The sequence below is a fragment of the Arvicanthis niloticus genome, chromosome 9, assembly GCF_011762505.2.
Source record: "Arvicanthis niloticus isolate mArvNil1 chromosome 9, mArvNil1.pat.X, whole genome shotgun sequence".
Classification (NCBI taxonomy): domain Eukaryota; kingdom Metazoa; phylum Chordata; class Mammalia; order Rodentia; family Muridae; genus Arvicanthis; species Arvicanthis niloticus.
In genome coordinates, this window is record NC_047666.1 from 59,557,391 (window position 1) to 59,579,928 (window position 22,538).

The 22,538-nt window shown below is 39.3% G+C and overlaps 1 protein-coding gene across 1 annotated transcript in view; it reads left to right on the top strand.

Annotated features, from left to right (window-relative positions):
- Positions 1-19,339, top strand: part of LOC117715146 (alpha-2-macroglobulin) — a 49,241-nt gene extending 29,902 nt beyond the window's left edge. Inside the window, exons 23-36 of the mRNA XM_034511819.2 lie at positions 1,730-1,813; positions 2,533-2,709; positions 3,015-3,102; positions 3,886-4,042; positions 4,309-4,383; positions 5,274-5,454; positions 7,268-7,491; positions 10,400-10,618; positions 10,783-10,910; positions 16,290-16,380; positions 17,197-17,265; positions 18,288-18,390; positions 18,821-18,862; positions 19,200-19,339. Of these exons, the coding sequence (XP_034367710.1) occupies positions 1,730-1,813; positions 2,533-2,709; positions 3,015-3,102; positions 3,886-4,042; positions 4,309-4,383; positions 5,274-5,454; positions 7,268-7,491; positions 10,400-10,618; positions 10,783-10,910; positions 16,290-16,380; positions 17,197-17,265; positions 18,288-18,390; positions 18,821-18,862; positions 19,200-19,216 (1,655 nt within the window). The 3' untranslated portion in view covers positions 19,217-19,339. The remainder of the gene's footprint in view (positions 1-1,729; positions 1,814-2,532; positions 2,710-3,014; positions 3,103-3,885; positions 4,043-4,308; positions 4,384-5,273; positions 5,455-7,267; positions 7,492-10,399; positions 10,619-10,782; positions 10,911-16,289; positions 16,381-17,196; positions 17,266-18,287; positions 18,391-18,820; positions 18,863-19,199) is intronic.
- Positions 19,340-22,538: the final 3,199 nt, after the last annotated feature.

The window sequence follows — 22,538 nt, forward strand, 5'->3', positions numbered from 1 at the left end:
GTGCTAACCATTCCTGGTTGTGTAGATGCTCATTTCTTCCACTCTCAGTGTTTCCTTTTGCAGTCTGATGTTTCCCTGTAATGTTTTTAATCCTTTTTAGATTTGACTTGTATTTCTACTAGCCAGGCTTATATGAGGCTTATATAGAGGATCTTTCTTATAGCAACTGTCTTGAGCTATCTTTGTCTGAATATGTGTAGTCTACCTGTGACATTGCCTTCAGATTTTCTGTGAGTTGGACCACAGTAGGCTCCCTTTGGAAGCAACTCAGAATGTCAACTGGGGTGGATGGCTCTCTCTGCTTGTCTTTTTTTCCCTGTACAAATTGGGCTTGGGGAGATCTCTGTCAAGTGTTGTGCTAACTGGGGAAAGCAAACGTGAAGTGGTTAAAATGGCACCATCTTTAGTCCTTCTGGTTTGGGTTCTCTCCAGTTGTGGGCCACCCACTCCAGGCATCTAAGACTTATTTATGTGTAATGAATTTTCAAAGAGGTTCTAGTTCCTGAATAGATGCTGCATGAGCCTTGCATGGGAAATGCTGGGGCTAAATATTGCCCATCCCATCATGTTCTCACTAGTCTTGGCTTTAGTAGAGCAAGAACCTTCCATAGCACGATTTCCAGATCATATGCTCAGCATCTTTATCTACCTCCATTGCTTACAAATGTTACCAAATCTTTGGATCGAAAATATTGTGATCCTGTCTTGATTCATCACAAGAGGAGTTGAACTTTGCTATTGTGTGTCTGCTTGGGGCATTTTTATTAAATGCTGTCGTGTCATTTGACCACACATGTTTGAATATTTTGTCTCTTTTGACCTGAGTTGAATGGTTTTGGTTACTTAATGGTAACATTGTATTTTCTTTCACCCTGACCTATGGTATCTGACTTCTTATGTAACTCAACATTAATTTTATGAGGATGAGATGATAAATACCACAATTCCTTCATTTTTCCTCTTTGTATATTCCACCAAGATTTAAATGGCAAATGTATGTATTCAGCAATTGTTATTACTTTATTTTAAGCAAACCAAAATGTTTTTCCACTTCTTCATTTTTATTTTATCCTTTGCTTAGAGCATTTTTTTCTTGCAAAATGATTGATATTAACTTTATGAAAAGGGTACATAGGAATATCTTAATAAAAGGAAAATTACTATTATACTTTTCTATTTTATCTTTATATATAGTGATTATTTCCTTTTTAATGAGTCAAGTACTATTCATTTGCTCACTCCTATTTTAGAGGTTTTCCATTAAGATATTCATATCTCAAAGAAAGGATGTGACATTGTAGAATTTAGGACTTTTGAGGGAGGTTTTCTTTTCGTATTTATATACATGAATCTTTGTTAGATTTTCCCTGTTTCATGACTTTTGAGAGAGAAGCTGTGAGTGGGAGCACTAAAATGGTTCATCTTGTCCTGCACACACTGTGCAGGCCATGGGGTGACTGACACAGACCCCAGCTCTGGACTCTCACTGACTTATCCCCTTGTTTGGAAATTCTGCTTCACATTAAGGAGGTTTGGGATAAAATTCTGAAAATCTTCAATTCTCAGTAACCCCTAAGATCAGGGAAAAAAAGGTTTTATTTTTTTAAAGGAACAACTTTTCAGAAGTAGCTTATGGTTAAGACACAATTCTAGTTGCTGGGCTGCCAACATCTCTAAAAGATCCAGTGCAGAGTGGCCTTTCTTGTGGCTGATATGCTTCTTGCCCTAGGTGCTGAGGTATCTGAACAGATACTGCTGAAGCTGCCATCAGATGTGGTAGAGGAATCTGCCCAAGCTTCTGTCACAGTTTTGGGTGAGTTCATTCCCTAGAAAATTTGGACATTAACTTTTGCTGTATTTCTTTTTTTGTTCATATATTTGTGCATGTGCATATACATACATACATACACACATTTATATATACATACAGAGCAAAAAGATTGTTTTTACTTTATAATTTTTAATTTTCTTAATTAAAATATAATGACATCATTTCTTCCTTCCCTTTCTTTCCTCTAGCCCCTCCCATGTGTCCCCTTGCACTATCCCTTAAATTATTACCTCTTTTTAAAAAATTGCTTTGGTATATACAGACACATTCTTAAATATAATAATGTAACTTCTCCTTCCATATGGTGTTACTTTTCTATAAATATTATTCAAAACAAAAGGCAACAACAACAACAAAATATGATAGTGTATACCTACAATCCCAACATTAAAAGCCTGAGGCAGGAGGATACATATTTTTGTGGCCAGCCTAGGTTGCAGGGCAAACCCTTGTCTTAACATACATACATACATACATACATACATACATACATACATACATACACAAATTCATCATATTATAATTTTAACTTCTCTTCTTTGAATTATTGTTTTCAATAATTTCCAAATTCCGAAATTACAAAAATTCCAATGTCCTTTCTCCACTCTTTGTAAAAGTCCTCATTTTTTTTTAACATGGCTAATTATTCATTTCAGATATAATCTTAAATGTTATCATTTCCCATCTCTCCCATTTTCTAGGAGATATATTGGGTTCTGCTATGCAGAACATACAGGATCTCCTCAAGATGCCCTATGGCTGTGGAGAACAGAACATGGTTCTGTTTGCCCCTAATATCTATGTCCTGGACTATCTGAATGAAACAGAGCAGCTGACACAGGAGATCAAGACCAAGGCCATTGCCTATCTTAATACAGGTGAGTACTGAATGAGGGGCTGAAGGTTGACAGTATTGTTTCAGTTGGCTTGTTCAGTGAGGTTGAATTATTTATTATTCCTATTGTGTATTATTGCACTACCACAATAGAAAACACTAGTATGGTTTATTTCCTACAAACTATCTATTCTCCACCTTTCAATAATACATTATGAACCAAGAGCAACTTTAGACACAGACAAAACACTTTTAAACAGTTACAAGAGATGTCAAGCATTTTAATAATCTTTCTGGCTGCCATGAATACTCAACCCGCCATATTGTTTCACTAACCTTCCCTCATAGGGTACCAAAGACAACTAAACTACAAGCACCAGGATGGCTCCTACAGCACCTTTGGGGATAAACCTGGCAGGAGTCATGCCAATACCTGGTAAGGGGAAGCCAATGGCTTGAGCTCTTATTTTGAACAAGCAACTTTACATGCAGTACCCTAGTTACACCAATAACAACTCTGTCAAGACATAAATTATTAAAATTAGAGTGAGTTATGTTAAAGGAATGCCCCAATATTGGAGAATTAATAAGCAGAGAATCTGATATTCAGATATATGTTTGTTAAATGTGTTCCTAAAAGTCATTCTGGTCATATTATAGCAGTATTTTCTTTTCTAAAACAGTTGCCCTAACCAAGAGTTCTAAAGGGATATAGTGAGCATATCACATGACTTCCAGATAAGTCATATCAGCTTCAGTTTATATTATCTTTCTTGGATCATACTTATCTTGAGAGAGGATGAATTTATTTAGAGGGGAAAGAATTAAGGGTATAATGATGCAAATTTTTTTTATATATATATTCCTAAGTAAAATCAAACGAAAAGTTACTGCATATAAGAGTTGGCCATGTAAGGATACTGTCATCTATACATAGCAAGAAACCTTACAAGAAGAGGTCAAGAACCCTTCCGTATTGTTTTATATTCTCAAAGAGCCAAGAAAAACAAGTGTATCAGAAATCTGTAGATCCTTTATTGTGGCTAAGGCAAATTCTAGGTCTAGCATATTTCTCCCAGAGACCAGCGCATCTCCAGTGCTTACTGATTCCTGTTAGATACTTCTTCAGTGTCAGGAAGGGACTCGTAAAGCACATTGATGTGAAGTGGCTCTAAAATCATTGTAACAGCAAATATACTATCATTCCCACCTCATTCAGGCTCACAGCTTTTGTACTGAAGAGTTTTGCTCAGGCTCGAAAATATATCTTCATCGATGAGACACACATCACCCAAGCCCTCGTCTGGCTTTCCCAGCAGCAGAAGGACAATGGCTGCTTTCGGAGCTCCGGGTCACTTCTAAACAATGCCATGAAGGTGAGTATTCCAGACTTAGTTTTGGTTTATCCATTATGAGATCTGTGAGAATAGAGATTACAGGGTAGAAACTACCAACAGAGCTACCAAAGAACAATAAGACCTAGAAATCACCAAGAAAGAAAGAATAGAGTTCATATTGATTGTGATGTATTGCTTGGGGTGGGTATTTAAAAATGATAAGTTCCACAACACAGTAGAATAAGAATAGCTAGTTAATAGACTTCTTAGAACGGCTCCAATGGCTTCCTCTTGCCCATTCACAGGGAGGAGTAGAAGATGAAGTCACCTTGTCTGCCTACATCACCATCGCTCTCCTGGAGATGTCTCTTCCTGTCACTGTAGGTATCACCTCCTTCCCTGTCAAAAGGTAGTTCTAGGTTCAACAAAACTGTCTGGCCTGTTGTCTGAGACTTGAGCTTCCTAAACAGCATGTGTCTGCTTTCCTCCTATGCAGTGCAAATGTGTCTTAAATTCATTTACACCAGCAAAGAGGAAAGATTTGCATTTTCTGAGGGAGGCATCTATGCTGTTTCTCTCCTATAACCATCTTTACTCCCTAAAAAATCCTAAAGACATGACTAATACCAGATTAACAGTTAATAGTACATTATTATCTTTCCACTTTTGAGAATTTCATAAATGCATACAATCAGATCTACTCCTTTCTATTTCCTCCCTCCAGCTTCAGCCATCATGTCCCTCTAACTCATCCCTTTCCAACTTCATACCTTTTTTGAAAAATAGAACCACTAAGTCCAGTTAGTGCTGCTAATATGTTGGTGAATGTGGAGTCACTCAAGGGACTCTGAACAGAGGCTGTACTCTTGAAAAATAATAATTCTCTCCTCCTCCTCCAGAAACTACCAAATGCCATGACAGCCAAAGTTGGGGGTGGGATCTGGAGAGCACCTACCACATCTATGCCAGAATTTTGGCTGCCTTGATCATGTGTCTTGTGCAGGTAGCCCCAGCTACTGTAAGCACATGAATGTGATAGCTGTGCCATAATATTCAGAGGAGAACATGTCACAAGACTCCTCCCCAACCTGTGGCTCTTAATTTCTTTCTGCCCCTTCTGTGATATTTCCTGGCCCTTGGTTAGAGGCTGCTTCTTCTATGTATAAGAATGAATTGGAAAACTTTATCTCCAAGTCTATTCTGTCTGCTCACCTGGGAATGTCAGCACCTTTCTTCACACAGCTGTCTCTTTTCTGCTTTCCATTTACAGCATCCTGTTGTCCGCAATGCCCTCTTTTGCCTGGACACAGCCTGGAAGTCAGTAAGGAGAGGAGTCAATGGTAGCCATGTCTACACTAAGGCGCTGCTGGCCTATGCATTTGCCCTTGCTGGTAACCAGGACACAAAGAAGGAGATACTGACATCACTCAATGAGGAGGCTGTAAAAGAAGGTGAGAGCATCTGAGATTGGTCTCCTGCCAACATCCTGTGCACCAAAGCCATGCTGCAGAATTTCTCTGCTCTGCCTTTTGTGATCTGTCCTCTCTGCTATCCACCATCCATCATCTAGATGTATCTATCTATTCCATACAGAATTTATTTTCAAATTTTAGGACTTTAAAAGTGAAATCACACATCAAAAAAATAAGAAGCATCAGGTGTAGCAGCAAGAAGCTCAGCCTTGGAGACTTGATCCAAAATGAACTATTTGTGTGAAGTGGGCAAACCATCCAGTTACTGATGGTTCTGTTCCTTCATCTGCAAACAGGGACACTGTTTGCCCTGCAGGGCTGCCCACTGAATGAATAGTAAATGTGAAGACGTAGTGTAGTCTGTGGCATGTGATGAATGTTATAAGAGCACTAGCTGTCAGACCTACTACTAAGCCGTCACTTCCTAATCTACACCTGATCTTTACTTGGTGACCTCATGAGCAAGTTCTGTTGTTTTATCTCATTACACAAGTCAGTTGTGTTAATCAATCTTTTTATTTTCAGATAATTTTTTTCATATATCACAGTTTATATGACAAGTTAAAAGAGATAGAACATATAATAAGCATATCCAATGAAATCAAACTTGTCTTTCTTCTTTGATAGTGCCATTAAATGTTATTACTACATTGAGAAATATTTCAGATAATGCAATAAGCATAAAAAATAATTAGAAAATACCTGAGTAATTCGTTCCCAGTGTAAGAAATAAAGTATCCCCAATGCATAAAAAACCCCATGTTTCATTCACACCTCTAGAGATGAACACTATCTTGAATTCATTATTACAATTTCTACTTATATGTTTCTATGCAATATATAGCTACGTGTTTTTTGCAGATGTATCCATAAATGATATTTTTAATTTTGTAACTTGTCTACCTTTGCATTTACAGTATTATGCCCATTGATATTTCAGCAGCTTGCTTTCCTCCTGATTTTAGGAGAAAGATTATGCAACTAAGCCTCCCTAACAGTAGTTTATTAATTTTCATTCTTCATTTTCTATTTGTTAGACAAAGTCTTGCTAGACAGCCTAAGCTAGGCTCAAATTCTCTCACCTCAGTACAGTCTCAAGTACTGAGATTACAGGTATGTGTCACTATGTCATACTTCTTGATTGCTGACACAGCAGGTCCTCAGTGGATGCACAGGCACCCTTCCCTTTCTGCATGTGCCAACTACTCCAAGTTGGAATTCTAGACACATAATGACTCACTGTAGACATTTTTCTTTGCTGAATATTGATTGCCTAGTTGTTCTCAAAGAAAAACTGGATTTCCATGACAATCCTTGTCAGTTCCAATCCTTAACAGCCATGTTAGCTATTTTAAAGATAATAGTAATTTTTTTACAGTCTAATGAGTATAAATTTTTTATCATTTCATGTGCTTGGTGATATTTACAAGACCCTCCTCGGGAAGGGTGTTCCAAGATATCTAATACATTCTGGTTAAGATCTAGATCATGTCTGAAGCAGAGAATACCCACAGCCTGTGAAAGAACTTTCTCCCACGACACAATTGAAGTAACTGTCTTAAGTCATAAGTGGTTAAGGAACCCATCACTCTAACACCACTACCCTGCCTTGACACAGAATTGACTGGATTGAGATGCTGAATATACATTTATACCAATGGGACCTTTATCTCTTTAAGGTTTGAAGGCTGACCTTGGAAGAGCAGTCCTCACTTTAGTTCTGTCTTGTATGCTTTCAAACACTTAAGTGCAAATAGTTAGTCACTCATAAGCATCCTTTTCCCACCTCCAGACAGTTCTATCCACTGGACCAGACCTCATAAATCCAGAGTGCCAGCAGATCTCTGGTACCAGCCCCAAGCTCCCTCGGCTGAGGTAGAGATGACTGCTTATGTGCTCCTGGCTTATCTGACCACCGAGCGGGCTCCAACCCAAGAGGACCTGACAACTGCAATGCTCATCGTGAAGTGGCTCACAAAGCAGCAGAATTCCCATGGCGGCTTCTCTTCTACCCAGGTCAGTGATTGGCCAAAACATTTTACTTCATCTTTAGTTAGTGAAAGGTTTGCTGACTAAAAAGACCCATAAGAAAAAAAAACAATGAAGGTGACTTGGAGGATTGTTAATATACATAGTTAATAAAAAGAAATTCAAAGACAGCTAAAAAGAAATCTTAAACTCTGGCAGCCCAAACTCAGTCCTGCATTATCTGGGTTTCCTAGCTTCAACAATAAACCTGTGTGTCCACAGCAGTGCTAGGGCACCAGAAGAAGAAAGAAATGATTTCCTATCATTCTCCTTGAAGGCTGAGACTCTCTTTTGAGCTGTTAATAGGAACCCTAACCCAACATTCTCTCCTTACAAATGTGTCCATCTGTAGGCCTATGTTTAAACTAGACAGTTTGATGGTCTCCAGACACCTCTTAGTATACAAAAATATGTTTATTAGGAACATAATATGATGTCTTTGCTCAACCAATTTCTCAAGCTCAACTCTATATTCATACGCCTAAACAATTCATTGGCATGTGCCTCCAGGAAGAGGTTTTATTCTCAGAGACAGTAGATGTTAGTATAAGTCCTCTGTAAGTGAAAGGAGGGTATAGAGAAATACAACCTTGTCTTTTTCTATTGTGTTAAAAATAACATTATTTTCCCACATGAATAGAAATGAATTATTTTATTTAAATGCTTTTATTTGTCTCTTAGAAATCTATTATTTAGATATTCTCTTGCACCTCAGTGCCAGTGGCATTGAGAATACCTATAGCAAGGAGGAGGTGAACACAGGTAGTATTTTGATGAAATGGAAGAGGCAAGTCAGAACAGCAGTATGTCAGGAGGATGTTTATAATAAGCCCCTTCACTTCCTTTGGAGAAAGCTGATTCTGATCACAGTTATAAAAGACCTTGGCTTCTAGTCTGCAGAGAAGAGTTTAATTTGCAAAGGGGAACAGACCAAGCTCTGGCTGGGAAACAGTAGATAGGATCACAATGTTCAAAGGTTCATCATAAGTAAATGCTGATGCCAATAAAGTACTCCATTCCCATTTACATATAATTTCTACATCTCATATCGCAAACCTTTATACAGGGAGAGATCAAAATCAACTTGCTGATGTACTTGTAGGATATGTAATCCAGAGCATATATATGTATATGATGTATATGTATATGATGTATATGTATACGTATATTTGTGTGTGTGTGTGTGTGAGATGCTATAATCCTGTTATCCATCTGAAGGTTATAATCAGTCTTTAAAGCTTAAATATCTAATGGAGGAAGATACAAATATAGGAAACTAAAACCCTTATAACCACTAAAAGAACTTTGGAAAAATTAGAGTTTTCATACCTATATTGCTGTCCTTTCTATTTTATAACAAAATGTCTGAGAGTAATTGTACAAAGCAAGGAGGCTGATTTAGCTTGTGGGTTTTGTTACCGAGAGTTCAGAGAACATGGGAACATTTGAAATAAGGCTCTGGTGCGGGCTGCCTTGCCTGATGGCTTTCTCACCTTACAATGGATAGCCATGGAGAAAACAGATGTAGGAACATGATATCCTATTTTAAAGCAGGAAGCCAGATGTGGATAGGCCAGGGCTGCCCTTTTTATGACAACCTACACACAAGAATTCCCTGGGATTCCCACCAGAACAGAATCCCTTTCAGGAACCATACTGCCAGTGACTTAAGTGTTGAGAACTGCTCTGCCCCACACTTGGGAGCCAAACTGTCGGGAACAGCTCTATCAATGTTGGAACCCGCACTGCCAAAAGCCTTGGGGGCTAAATTGTTCCAGCTTTTACTGCCCCAAGCTGCTTAAGTCCACGGGTCGGGGTTCAGCAAGAGAGAGAGAGAGAGGAGAGTGAGGACGGACATGAAGAATGGAGACCAGATAGAGTGTCATTCAATCCCGTTTATTCTTCAGTATCTCTTCTTCTCTCCAAGTCCCTAGTTCCTGGTACCAAGTCTCAGATCCTGGGCTTTGGCATCAAGTCTCAAGTCCTAACCCTAGTTCTAAGTTGCTAGTCTCTTTCCCAGTTCCAAGTTACCTGCCTCAAGTCTTAAGTCTCAACTACTCTTCCAAGTACAAGTGTCTAATAATTTCTTCTGTCTGCCCCTCGCCATTTATATGTCTCACTTTTAAGCCATGCCTTTAAGTCACACCTTTAAGTCTCGGCTCTAAATCACACCTTTAAGTCTCACACACCCAAGGGAAAATCCTGGGTATCTAAAACAAGATGTTATCAGAGTGTGCTCAGCTGTTGTAGGCTATTGTAAACAAGTCTCTTGTCAAGGTATATGGCTCAAGATAGCTGCAAGGATGATAGCTGCCTTCTGTCAGCTCCTCACACGTAAGGACCTCTGTATTAGTTACTTTCCTGTTGCTGTGATAAAACACCACAACCAAGGCAACTTATGGAAGGCAAGGGTTGTTTGGCTTATGGTTCCAGACAGGTAAGAGTCTGTCCTAGTGAGGAAGAGGAAGAGGAAGAAGAGGAAGAGGAAGAGTTGTGGCACAGGGCAGATGTGGCAGGGGCTAGACACTAAAAACTCATATTTTGAAGCATGGAGCAGAAAGTCAAGTGGCGATAATACAAGGTTTTTGCTCTTGAAACCCACCTCCAGTGGTGTACTTTCCCTCCAGAGAGGGAAGTTCCCCATCTAAAGTTCCCCACATAGTGCCACCAACAGGGAAATGGACAAGTGTTCAAATATATGAGGCTACATGAGACATTTTCGTTGAAACCTGAACAGCTTCCTACTAGCTTTGATTCACCTTTATAAAAGCACCACTGTAGGGCCTAAGCTTCAGACTTCTGGGCAACTGATCACTTCAGGATGTAGTGATCCTTGAGTGAGATGTCCCATAGGGATGTTGCTATCCCTGAGTGAGATATCTTATTCCTCTTTCAGGACACAGTAGTGGCTCTCCACGCTTTGTCCAAATACGGAGCAGCTACTTTCACAAGAGCTAAGAAAGCTACTCAGGTGACCATCCATTCTTCAGGAGCCTTTTCTACAAAATTCCAAGTGAACAACGACAACCAATTATTACTACAGAGAGTCATGCTGCCAACTGTGCCTGGGGATTACACCGTGAAGGTGACAGGAGAAGGGTGTGTCTACCTCCAGGTGAGACTTGGGCAGAGGAGGGGGGGCGTCTCCTAGGAACCATTCTCTCTATAAAAAGTCAGAACTCAGGCAAGCAAATGGATGAGTCAGAGAAAGAGATGAGGGAGCTGAGGGGAGTCCTGAGGAAAGGAGAAGAACAGACACCTGTCTTTAATGTGCCACAGACATCCTTGAAATACAGTGTTCTCCCGAGAGAAGAGGAGTTCCCATTTGCTTTGGTGGTGCAGACTATGCCTGAGACATGTGAGGATCCCAAAGCTCACACGAGCTTCCAGATCTCACTCAATATCAGGTAAGACCAATTTTCATCATCCAGGGAAAACAACTCATCTTTTTACTGGCACCTATCACTAAACAAAGCTGTTGGGTAGCAAATATCTAGAGCTGTTTTAAAACCAAGGAATTCTTTTAAATTTTTTTAAATTTTTCTTATTGGATATTTTATTTACATTTTAGATGCCATCCCCTTTCCCCATTTTCCCTCCCTAGAAAACCCCTATCTCATGCCCCCTTTTCCTTTTTGATTTTATACAATTTTTCAAAAATGTTAATCAAAGGCTTTATAAGTTTGGTAATGCTCAATCAGAAGTGTAACCTAATACCCAACCAAGATATATCAACTATCTTTGACTGGTGGAAACACATGAACATCTGCCTCCATGTCCTCTCTCTCTCTCTCTCTCTCTCTCTCTCTCTCTCTCTCTCTCTCTCTCTCTCACCACCTAGCTTGTCCTCTCCTTCTTCTCCTCCTTTCCTTACTCCTTTTCTTCCTCTCGGTACTCCTCCCACCTTAGCTCCTCCTATATATCACCCTTCATTTTCTCTCAAAATACAATTAGAGCATAATTATGCCAATTTGTACCAGTGAGGTACAAGATAGTCCTAATACCCAGTCCATCATTTTGTTGACTAACCAGAACCTCTGTCATCTCTCCTAACTAAAACACTTAGTTCTGAACCTGGCTTTTTTCTTGGCTTTAGAATGAATGTCAGCTGAAAACCATCCATTCAAATTTTTTCTCTCCAAGTAAATAGCCAGGATTGGCTATGAGACTATAAGTTTTCAACCCTGTCAGAAATCTAGAATGACTGAGTTAACTAAAATTACGGGAAGCACAAAGCATAGCTTCTAAAACTTGGCCAATTTATAGAGACCGCTGAACACCTGGACACTCCGTATACTATAAAACGTTGGAGCATCTGATTTTCAGCCTTCTGGCCCAGGATCATCTGACAGACCTTAGTGCTGCAGAATTATTAAGGGCTGATTACTCTGTCTAGGCAGTTATAATCAGTCGACTATTCTGCAAGAGTGTCCTTTTCTGGACAGTAATTTGTCTGTAGATGAAAAGAGGTAATTCTTGCCTAGTGGCTGTCTCACCACAACTGGAGTAACTCCAAAGATGCTCAATTTCTTCTTAGAATCCAAGACAGGAAGCTTTCAGGAGCAGACAGGTCTCTAATCAAAATGAACATTAATACAGAAATGTTTGTAAAGTCAATTCTATGGATTTCTGATGTTTTGAAAACCAACTATCCATGTAAGGTAATCTGGACTGTTGCCTGTTAACTCCACTCAGCTATTTCTAAAGAAAATATAGAAAACACCCTAACAATAAACTCCAAGCCATGAATTTGATATAGTCCCTTAACTCACAGGCAAACCATCTCAAATCAGTTAAAAAAGTTAAAGAAGGACTGGGTCTAAGCCTTGCATTCCTAAATGTGTTATACAGGCACAATGCCTATGAGAGTGTCAATATTCATCTCACTTTTATATCAATAAGAAGCTAGTACCAATGGAAACCTTAAAATTTGAAATCAAAGTAAATTTTGTACCATTTAAGAAATTATAACTTTATCTTGATAATAATTATACAGATTTCTATCAATAAGTTATGGCTATGAAATAAATCCTAGCTAATCCTTCCTGTTCCAACAAAACCACTACTTTTTCCTAGAAAGACAGCCCAATATTAACTACCTTAGTACCCAAGCCCAGGGAATAGGGGCACTGACTCTTTATTAACTTCTTCAAGCTGATTATGGGCGTTGAGATATTAGAAGAGGGGTGGGGGGGGGAGAGTAAATTGATAAGCCTCTGACGCTGTGTCTTCACTGCATCCAGATGGAATTCTAGGACCTCAGAGGTTTGAGCAGGTCTGCTCAGCTTGCTTGATGAGTAGATACACCAAGGCTATGTATTCTGCAATATACAATTCTCAAAACAAATTTTAGTATCAAGATAATTTTTTAGAGGGCTGACATTTTATTAAAGATGTTGGTTCTAACAGCTTTTCTCTTTTTTCCCTTTTTTAAATTGGCTATAATATTTACATTTCAAATTTTATTCCCTTACCCCATTCCCCCCCACCACCAGGAACCCCTTATCCCATTCCCCCTCCTCCTGCTTCTATGAAAGGAGTGTGCCCCCATCTACCCCCATTCCCACCTCCCCACCCTTAGATTCCCCACACTCAGTGTTCAGCCTTCATGGGACCAAAGATCTCCTCTTCCACCTATGCTCAACAAGGACATCCTCCCCTACATATACAGCTGGTGTCATGGGTCCCTCCCTATGTGCTCCTAGGCTGGTGGTTTAGACCCTGGAGAGCTATGGTTGGTTGGTATTGTTGCTCTCCTTATGGGGTCACCAACCCTTTCAGCTCCTTCAGTCTTCTCTCTAACTTCTCCATTGGGAACCCTTGATCAGATCAATGGTTAGCTGTGAGTATCTGCCTCTGGGTATGTCAGACTCATAAATTTTTATTTCCAATTTTGGATTGATTTCTAGACCTGACTGTGATTGAGTCCAAATAACTGGTCACCTTTAAGATAAATACAAGAGTCATTATAACTTCTCTTTTTGATTCTCTGTCCCACAAGGTCTAAAAATCTTGAGGCAAGGCAGCTTGTCCCACTTGGGATATAGGCAAGCAAAGGTGGGACAGGAACATATGTCCAATACAGCTTCTCAGTCACCCTTGTCAGGGCACTCAGCAAGCTCACAGGTCAGCATCATTCTTTGTCTCAGCAACAGCATGTCTCACCAATCATTCTAGCAGCCACCATGCTCCTTCAGCATCCTGCAGACAAAACACAACCATGCCCTCATCCCCATATTAGATACCTGATCATGCTATATGCTATATGCCAGTAAGTAGATCCTTCATTTTCACCTAGACTTAAGTATGCTAAGTTGTAGGGTGCCATAGACACTTAACAGAAAGTTTTTTGGATTCCAAGTTTTTTTTTTAATTTAAAACGAAAAGAGCATGATTTAAATAAATTTGTGGTATATAGGGATATACTTCCCCCTTTTTTATTTTATAAAGATATTGTTTTAAAGTACCATGGGCCCCTTCCACAATAGCTTGTCCTTAAGGATTATAAGAACTGTCAGTAATAAATTGTTGATAAAAGTCTCAACTGCTAGACTACAATTACCAGTTCCATTATCTGTTTTTTATTGGATATTTTAGTTTTTTACCTTTCATATATTATCTCCTTTCCCCATTACCCTCAAAACCCCTTATCCCATCCCCCATTCTCCTACCTCTAAGAGGATGTGCACCCAACCATCCACACATTCCTGCCTTCCTGCTGTAGAATTCCCCAACACTCGGGCATCTAGCCTTCCAGGGACCAAGGCCCCCCTCCCACTGATGTCTGACAAGCACATCCTCAACTGCCTATACATGTGAAGCCATGGGTCTCTCCCTCCCTTTGAGATCCCAGGCTGGAGGTTTAGACCCTGGGAGCTCTGGTTGGTTGGTATTGTCTCTCTCCCCATGTGGCTGCCAGCCCCTTTAGCTCCTTCAGTTTTCTTTCTAACTCCTCCATTGGGGAGCCTGTGATCAGTTCAATGGTTAGCTGTGAGCATCTGCCTCTGTTTATGTCAGGCACTGGGAGAGCTTCTCAGGAGACAGGTATGTCAGGCTCCTGTCAGTATGCACTTCCTGGCATCCACAACAGTGTTTTCATTTGATGACTGTACATGGGATGGATCCCCAGGTGGGGCCATTTCCAGACAGTCCCTCCTCCAGTGTCTGCTCCACACTTTGTCTCTGTACTTGCTCCCATGAGTATTTTGTTACTCCTTCTAAGAAGGGCCAAAGCACCCACACTTTGGCTTTCCTTCTTCTTGAGCTTCATGTGGTCTGTGAGTTGTATCTTAGGTATTGTGAGCTTTTGGGCTAATATCCACTTATCAACGAGTGCATACCATGTGTTCTTTTGTGATTGGTTTACCTCACTTATGATGATATTTTCCAGTTCCATCCATTTGCCTAAGAATTTCATGAATTCATTGTTTTTAATAGCTGAGTAATACTCCATTGTGTAAATGTACCACATTTTCTGTATTCATTCCTCTGTTGAAGGACTGGTTTCTTTTCATCTTCTGACTATTATAAATAAGGCTGCTATGAACATAGTGGAACATGTGTCTTTGTTATATGTTGGAGCATCTTTTGGGTATATGCCCAGGAGTGGTATCACTGGATCCTCAGGTAATGCTATGTCTAATTTTCTGAGGAACCACCAGACTGATTTCCAGAGTGGTTGTACAAGCTTGCAATACCAGTAACAATGGAGGAGTGTTCTTTCTCTACATCGCCCCAGCATCTTCTGTCATCTGAGTTTTTAATCTTAGCCATTCTGACTGGTGTGAAGTGGAATCTCAGGGTTGTTTTGATCTGCATTTCTCTGATGACTAGAGATGTTGAACATTTCTTTAGGTGCTTCTCAGCCATTCAATATTCCTCAGATCAAAATTTTTTGTTGAGCTTCGTACCCCATTTTAAACAGGGTTATTTGATTGTCTGGAGTCTAATTTCTTGAGTTCTTAATATATTTTAGATATTAGCCCTCTATCAGATGTAGGATTGATAAAGATCTTTTCCCAATCTGTTGGTTGCTGCTTTGTCCTATTGACAGTGTCGTTTGCCTTACAGAAGCTTTGCAATTTTATGAGGTCCCATTTCTAAGCTGGTAAAATCACGTTTCTTGGCAATGGAGCTATGTTGCTGCCGTCCACCTTCAGAAATTAATTCCCTCAAAGCATTACTTACCCCTGATAGTAAATAAATAATAAATACCATCTTTTGACTATTACTTGAATTCATTCTATGTAATGAAATCCTTTAGCGATCTTGATGTTTACAGAAAAAATTCTTGGAAGGCTTAAATAAAAGAAAGGAGTGGCTTTTACATTGTAATTCTGCTGTCAATAAGTAAATCTAGTCATGTATAGTATGATACATTTGGAAAACAGCATGCATGTACATAGCAGGAATCAAGTGGCCACAGAACTCACATACATATAACCATTAGGCCTCTGTCAGTTAGCTTGCTGCTCTACCTAGGAAACTGTGGTGATAAAGTAAGAGTAACAGAAAATCCAGAACAGATTAGAACCCTGAGGACATGTCACCTACCAAATTTCCTTAAGACAAAGATCTGAGACCACAGGCTTGAATTCTGGTTCTAGACCCAGTCTCTGTAGATTTACTCAGTTCTGTACGAATTCCAATACTAGCCAATTTTTTTCAGGATTTTTGGAAAGTGTTATGTGTACTTCGTAGAACCATAGAGTATACAATATACAGACATAGAAAAAGACTATTTACTAATTTGGGAAAACTTAACTCTTCCTTTCCTGAACCTTTAGTTACACTGGAAGCCGTTCAGACTCCAACATGGCAATTGCTGATGTGAAGATGGTGTCTGGCTTCATTCCCTTGAAACCAACAGTGAAAATGGTATGTTCACTATAAGCCCAGGATAGCACATTAAGATGCTATCTTTGTTCACTATAAGCCCAGGGTTGCACAATGAGATGGTTTGTTCCCTATAAACCCAGGATGGCACATTGAGATGGTATGTTCACTATAAGCCCAGGTTAGCACATTTCATTTTATGTTATGCATCTCAAGATCAAGATAATATTTATTAAAATACTATTACATTAAGCCTAAAAGACTTATTATGCCTTCTCCAAACAAAATGTGATTGTGCTTGTGTGTATATCATTGTTTAGACATCATGGCTACTGAGGAAATTTGTAGACTTTTCTTTTTTTCTTTATGTTAACTAAAATATAGTTACATCATTTCCCCCATCTCTTTCTTTCCTCCAACCTCTCTCGTGTTCCCTTCTTACTCATTCTCATTCTCAAATTCATGGCCTCTTTTTCTTAATTATCATTACATATGTGTGTATGTACATATGCTTGTGTATATTTGTATATATATGCAAACACATAAATATAAAATACAACTTGCTAAGTCATATTTCACATTGCTTTTATGTATATAATTTCAGAGTTGACCATTCAGTGATAGATAACCCCTTTCTTCAGATATATCAAGTTTATATGTGTGTTTATATGACGTACTAATAGTATGCCCTTCATCCAAATTACCTTTCATTTTTACTCTTACTATTTTATTTATAAGGGACCTTTGAAGAAATTCTACCCTCAGGATATTTTGATAGTAAAATAATCGCACTTTTTCCTGGATTCTCCAGGAGTGTCATCTATTTATTAACATTTATGATGTCTCCATTTTCTTCAGCTTGAAACATCTGTGCATGTGAGCCGGACGGAAGTCAGCAATAATCATGTCTTGATTTACTTGGATAAGGTGAGATCTCTGACTGTCTATGTGCAAAGCATATATCTAATAGTCCTCCAGGAACTATCTGGGAAGTGCATGTCTGTATTTGAGAGTCTTCACCTCTGTGCTAGAGACATGAGAATTCTAATATCACGGTGGCTGTCCACTCTTTAGAGATATTTCAGCTGAGCCTGTGAGTAGACATGCCACACTATACTCCTGGGATATGAATACTTCCAGGGGCTTGTAAGACATTCTCCATAACAGTTTTCACTATGTCAACCAGTTAGCTTAGAGATACTGAATAATGCAGGGAAGTGATTATTATGATTAGTCAGTCATTATATTATCTTCATTGACAGTATAAGAGGGGAAAATATCATGAATCTCAGCTGGCACTTGGGCCACATGATAGTAAAACAGCAGTCTATCCATGGACCAATAGTTGAAAAGATAGTAGAATTATTCAAACCTCTCTTGATCAGAATTTCTGTTCACAAAGCAGCAGTGGTTTATTTCTTACAGAATTCTCTGGGTCTGTATCTGTATTTTTACAAGACAACAAGGCAAAACTGTACTAAACCTCTAAAATTTAAAAGAAGATATAGTATACAGTAAAACTGAAATTGTGTATATATCACTATGAACAGAGCCATGTGCTGGCATTGATTAAGGCAGTAGTTGCCAACCTGTGTTCCCTTTGTGTGTGTGTGTGTGTGAGGAATCCATATCAGTTATCCTGGATATCATATATTTACATTACAATCATTGCAGTAACAAAATTACAGTTAAGTAGCAACGTAATAATGAACTGTATTAAAGGGTTGAAGCATTAAGAAGGTTTTGAACCCTGGATTAAGGTGTATGGACTCACCAAGTTATGTTAGTCATTTAAGAAGTAATTTTGGACAATTTCCTATTTACTCTGGGGGCTTTCTATACCATGCATGGTACTGTCAGCCGATAAAATCCCACCCCATGAAACCACAATTAATTTCAACATGAAAAGAAAGATTCCAGGAAGTCATTTAGCTCCTTTTGCTTTCCAGGTGTCAAATCAGACTCTGAACTTGTCCTTCATGGTTCAGCAAGATATTCCAGTAAGAGACCTGAAGCCAGCCATAGTCAAAGTCTATGATTACTACGAGAAAGGTAAGCAAGAACAGCTTGAGCGGAGGCATTCAATTCCCAATACAGAAACCTAGACCTAGGAATGTGCCAGGCTGCCAAGTAACACTGGCTTCTCATCACTTTCTGTTGTCTCCTTCAGGCTTGATACCTGCCCCTTTTATGTCTTTACTTCTGTGGTAGAAAGCACATTTTAAACCCATCAACCAGAGAAACAAAATAGCTGCAGAGTTAACTTTTAGTCAGATAAGCCAGTCATAGGACAGTATGAGATTTAAGGATGTACAACAATCGACTGTCAGGAGTCAGGTGAAATGTGGCTCACCATAGCTGGAAGGCTGTCCAAGGCAACAAACAGAAGATTAGAGGAATGATGTGGGCATTTCTGGTGCAAATGTAGATGCCCATAGTGACATCACTTGATGCGTTTGTTTCTGTTTTCCCTTTTACTCAGATGAGTTTGCAGTTGCAAAATACAGTGCTCCTTGCAGCACAGGTAAGCAGTTCATATTCTTTTAAAGGGTGACCAGAATTCCTCCAGCTTGTCTCCCAAATTTTCTCCTCCATAAAATTCTAGTTAGATGTTCTTCTTAGGAATCATTTTGCTTAGACTGTGTATTATTATAGAAGAGTGTATGCTTTGGAGATGCCTCTTGAACCTTCAGCTAGTTTGCTGCACAGCTTGTTGGATAATTAACTGTATTGGGTCTCAGCTCTTCCTGTATTCCTTGGGTTGTCATTGACACTATGCTGTTCAGACTTAGAGGCAGGGACATTGTTTGCTCTTGGAAACCCAAACCTATCTTAATTTTCTCTTCTCGCTACTACCACAGATTATGGAAATGCCTGAGGTCACTGTGAACAAGAAGTCTTTCACCAGAGCCCTGTTCTTAGGAGTTCATAAGAAAAACAGTGTTTTGATTTTTTTTTGCTTTTCCAGAGATTTGATAAATAAACCACTTTTTCTTATCTATCCATCACTATTCCCTCATTAATTCAGTCATCATTTTTTTCACATTTTCATGCTTCCATGTCTAGTATTCAATAAAAACTGATAAAAATCAAGAATGGAAGGAATTCAGAATACCAAAAGGTGATAGAGTGATACTGGTTTAAATGGGATTCATGGGATGGAGGGTAGAGCAAAATGTATTGGATCATAGCTTGGAAAGAGTAAAGCACGTTTGGTTATAGAGATGCCTTAAGGAAGAGCCAAAGAGTGAATGTTGATGAGCTAATAAAAGACTGATGTGACCAGAAATACAAAGTTGGGTATGTTGATATTGGAAAACAGCTTTACTGCTTGGGATTTACATGTTGCATGCTAGGAAAAAAATCTCCCAAGGAGTAGTAAGACTGACCCACCCATTACCCTTGACTTTCAGATTCCATAGTGGATGGCAGACTAAAGTTGTGACACATGTAGATGCAAGTATTCTCAGAAGAAAGACTATCTAGGACTCAAGCCCAAATGGGAGGGTTGATATTCACCTGTATCTCCAGGGTCATTGAGTCAGGCAGGGTAAAAGGATGTTGACAAAGTCAAGGGGCATCAGAAACAGAAACCAGCACTCTCCTGCTTGCGACTCTCTTATGTCCTGCCTTTTTCCATCCTTATTTTATTTTTCTTGCATTTAATATTCAAATCATTCATTATGGAAAATGATACATGGAAGCTTCCAGAGATTTGTAGATAAAGATCAGAAAGGAAAGGAAGACAGAAGAATTCAGAGGTAAGGCACTCTGAAGGCAATCCTGTTTCCCTGGCCTTAATTTGCCATGGAAAGGAGATAGTGTTTACTTTGGCAGAAGACAAGTGGAGTTGGAATAAACTACATAAATAATACTACATTGTCTTTCTTATTTTATTTATCTGTTATTGCACTCAGAAGGCAGAAGTGAGAAAGATCACCAGCCTCAGGCCAGTCTGTGCTATATAACAAGAATGTGGAGAAAGAGAAGGGAGGAGGCAGGAAGGGTGAGTGAGTGAAAAAGCAAATAGCTTGCAGCTAGTCTCAAGGAACAAAAGCAGCAAGACGGAAGAGGGCAGTGGCTCATCACTGAGTTGGACTGTATACAAGCAGGGATTCTGGAGTCCCCCAAGCATGTAGCCCCCTTCTCTTGTCTTTCACCAGACAGCTGTAGAAAGCCATTTTGAAGAAGTCACTGCTGCTTGGTAACCCAACATTTCTAGAGTTAAAGGGACTTCTCCTTCCCAAGTACTGCCTGCTCTGGAGAGCTAGAGCACAGAGACAGGGTTTGAACTTCTGTGTAAAAAACTAACAATCCTGCAGGATGGGAAACTAGTCCTGTTTTATATTGCTATTTTGTTAATGATTTTATTTATCCTTTGACAGTTTTATACATGTATACAATGTTTCTGATCCTATCCACTTACAACTCCCCTTCTCCTGTCTCTTTCCATCTTTCCAACAAACCTACACCCAATCTTCATGTTCTCTTCCCTGAGTCCAATTAATGCCCTTGTGTACTTAGATATGGAATCTTCATGAACAAAGGTAATATACCTCAGACTTCTACCTGAGCAAAACCTACATCTCCAAAGAAAAAAATGACTTCTTATTCCCAGTAACCATAAACTATGACTAGCTCCTCATCTAGAGCAGAGCCTTGTAAGTCCCTCACCAGCCATGCTGGGATGTTGCCTAGCTTGATCTTTTGAAGTTCTTGTGTAGATAACCACAACTACTCTCAGTTTATGAATGCAGTGTACATGGCATGTGTGGAAGACAGTATTTCTCAGTACTCCTCATCCCTGGCTCTTACATTCTCTCTACCCCTTTACTACCCTCTTCCATGATGTTTCCCAAGCCTTGGAGGTAAGGAGTTCATGTAGTTGACCCACTTTGGGGCTAAGAACTTGACTGTTGTTGCCCACTGATGTATATCTTGCAATAACCACCAATTACTTCAAAGGAGAAGGAGGAGAAGGAGAAAGGAGGAAGAAGTAGTAGAAGAAGGAGGGGTAGAAGAAAGAGGAGAGAAGGGAAGGGAGAGAGAAAAGAGGGAGGGGAGGGGGAGAGGAAGGGGGAAGGTGAGTAGAAGGAGAAGGAGAAGAAGGAGAAGCTTCTTCAGAAAAGGTTGACAGGAGCAATAACATATTGGCATAAACATTAATATTTAGAAGATAGTTTGACAACAATGTTCATCAAAAATAAAACAAACAAGCAAAAACCAGTAGTAGTAGGTTCCCCTCTAGGGCCCATGCTCTTCCTTGCCACATCAAACATGAGATTCCTACTGTGGTGCAGTTCTTAACTACAGTAAGAAAGTAATCAGTAACCCCCATAATACTCAAGCATAATTGTACCAATGGGTATATCTTACCTGGAAAATCAATATTACAGAATGCCTGATCCATAACTGGGTAAGACTACTGATCCGTTTATCCTGCAGAGACCTACATAGCTCTTTCTGGAACTATGAAAGGTAACCCTGAGTCATGTTGCTGCTCTATGGGCAGTCAATCCATTCTGGGAGAAGAGGAATGCATGACATCCACCTGTACACAAGGAGAGCACATCAGGTTTTGACGATTATTTCCAAACTTAGAACTACACAGTAGTTCTGATTAAACTCTGTGAGACAAGATAAAAAAGGAAAAAAAAAACTAATAAATAAAGAGGAGAGATTTATAAGGATGGGGGCCATTTTGGGGTGGAAAGAAACTAAGAGATCAAAATACAGAGTGCATAAATTGTAAAAGAACAAAATTTACTATTAAATAAAAAGGAAACCCATATATAAAAACAGTTACGATTCAAGTATCACTCACTAAGGAACACAGAATAAGAATCAAATAGCAATTACCACTTAAAATCCAATCCTATCAGAAAGTACAAGAACACTGATATGATATGGTATAAATTAAGACAGCATGTACATGACAGGAAAGGAAAAGAGGTAAATAATAATTATTGGATTTGTAAAGTCCATGTCAATGGACAATTACCTCCTGACTATCTTCCTTCCCAGAAGAGTGAGGTCACTCAATTCCAAGAAAAACCATGGGTTATTGGTCGAATGGAATCACCTGGCAGCAGATAGCTTCCCCTTAGAAGGTCCCCAACTGCCCATCAGTGCCAACCAACAAGCTTAAAGATTAAACTATACCACCAATAGTATCATGCCTAGTTGCTGTCACTAAAATC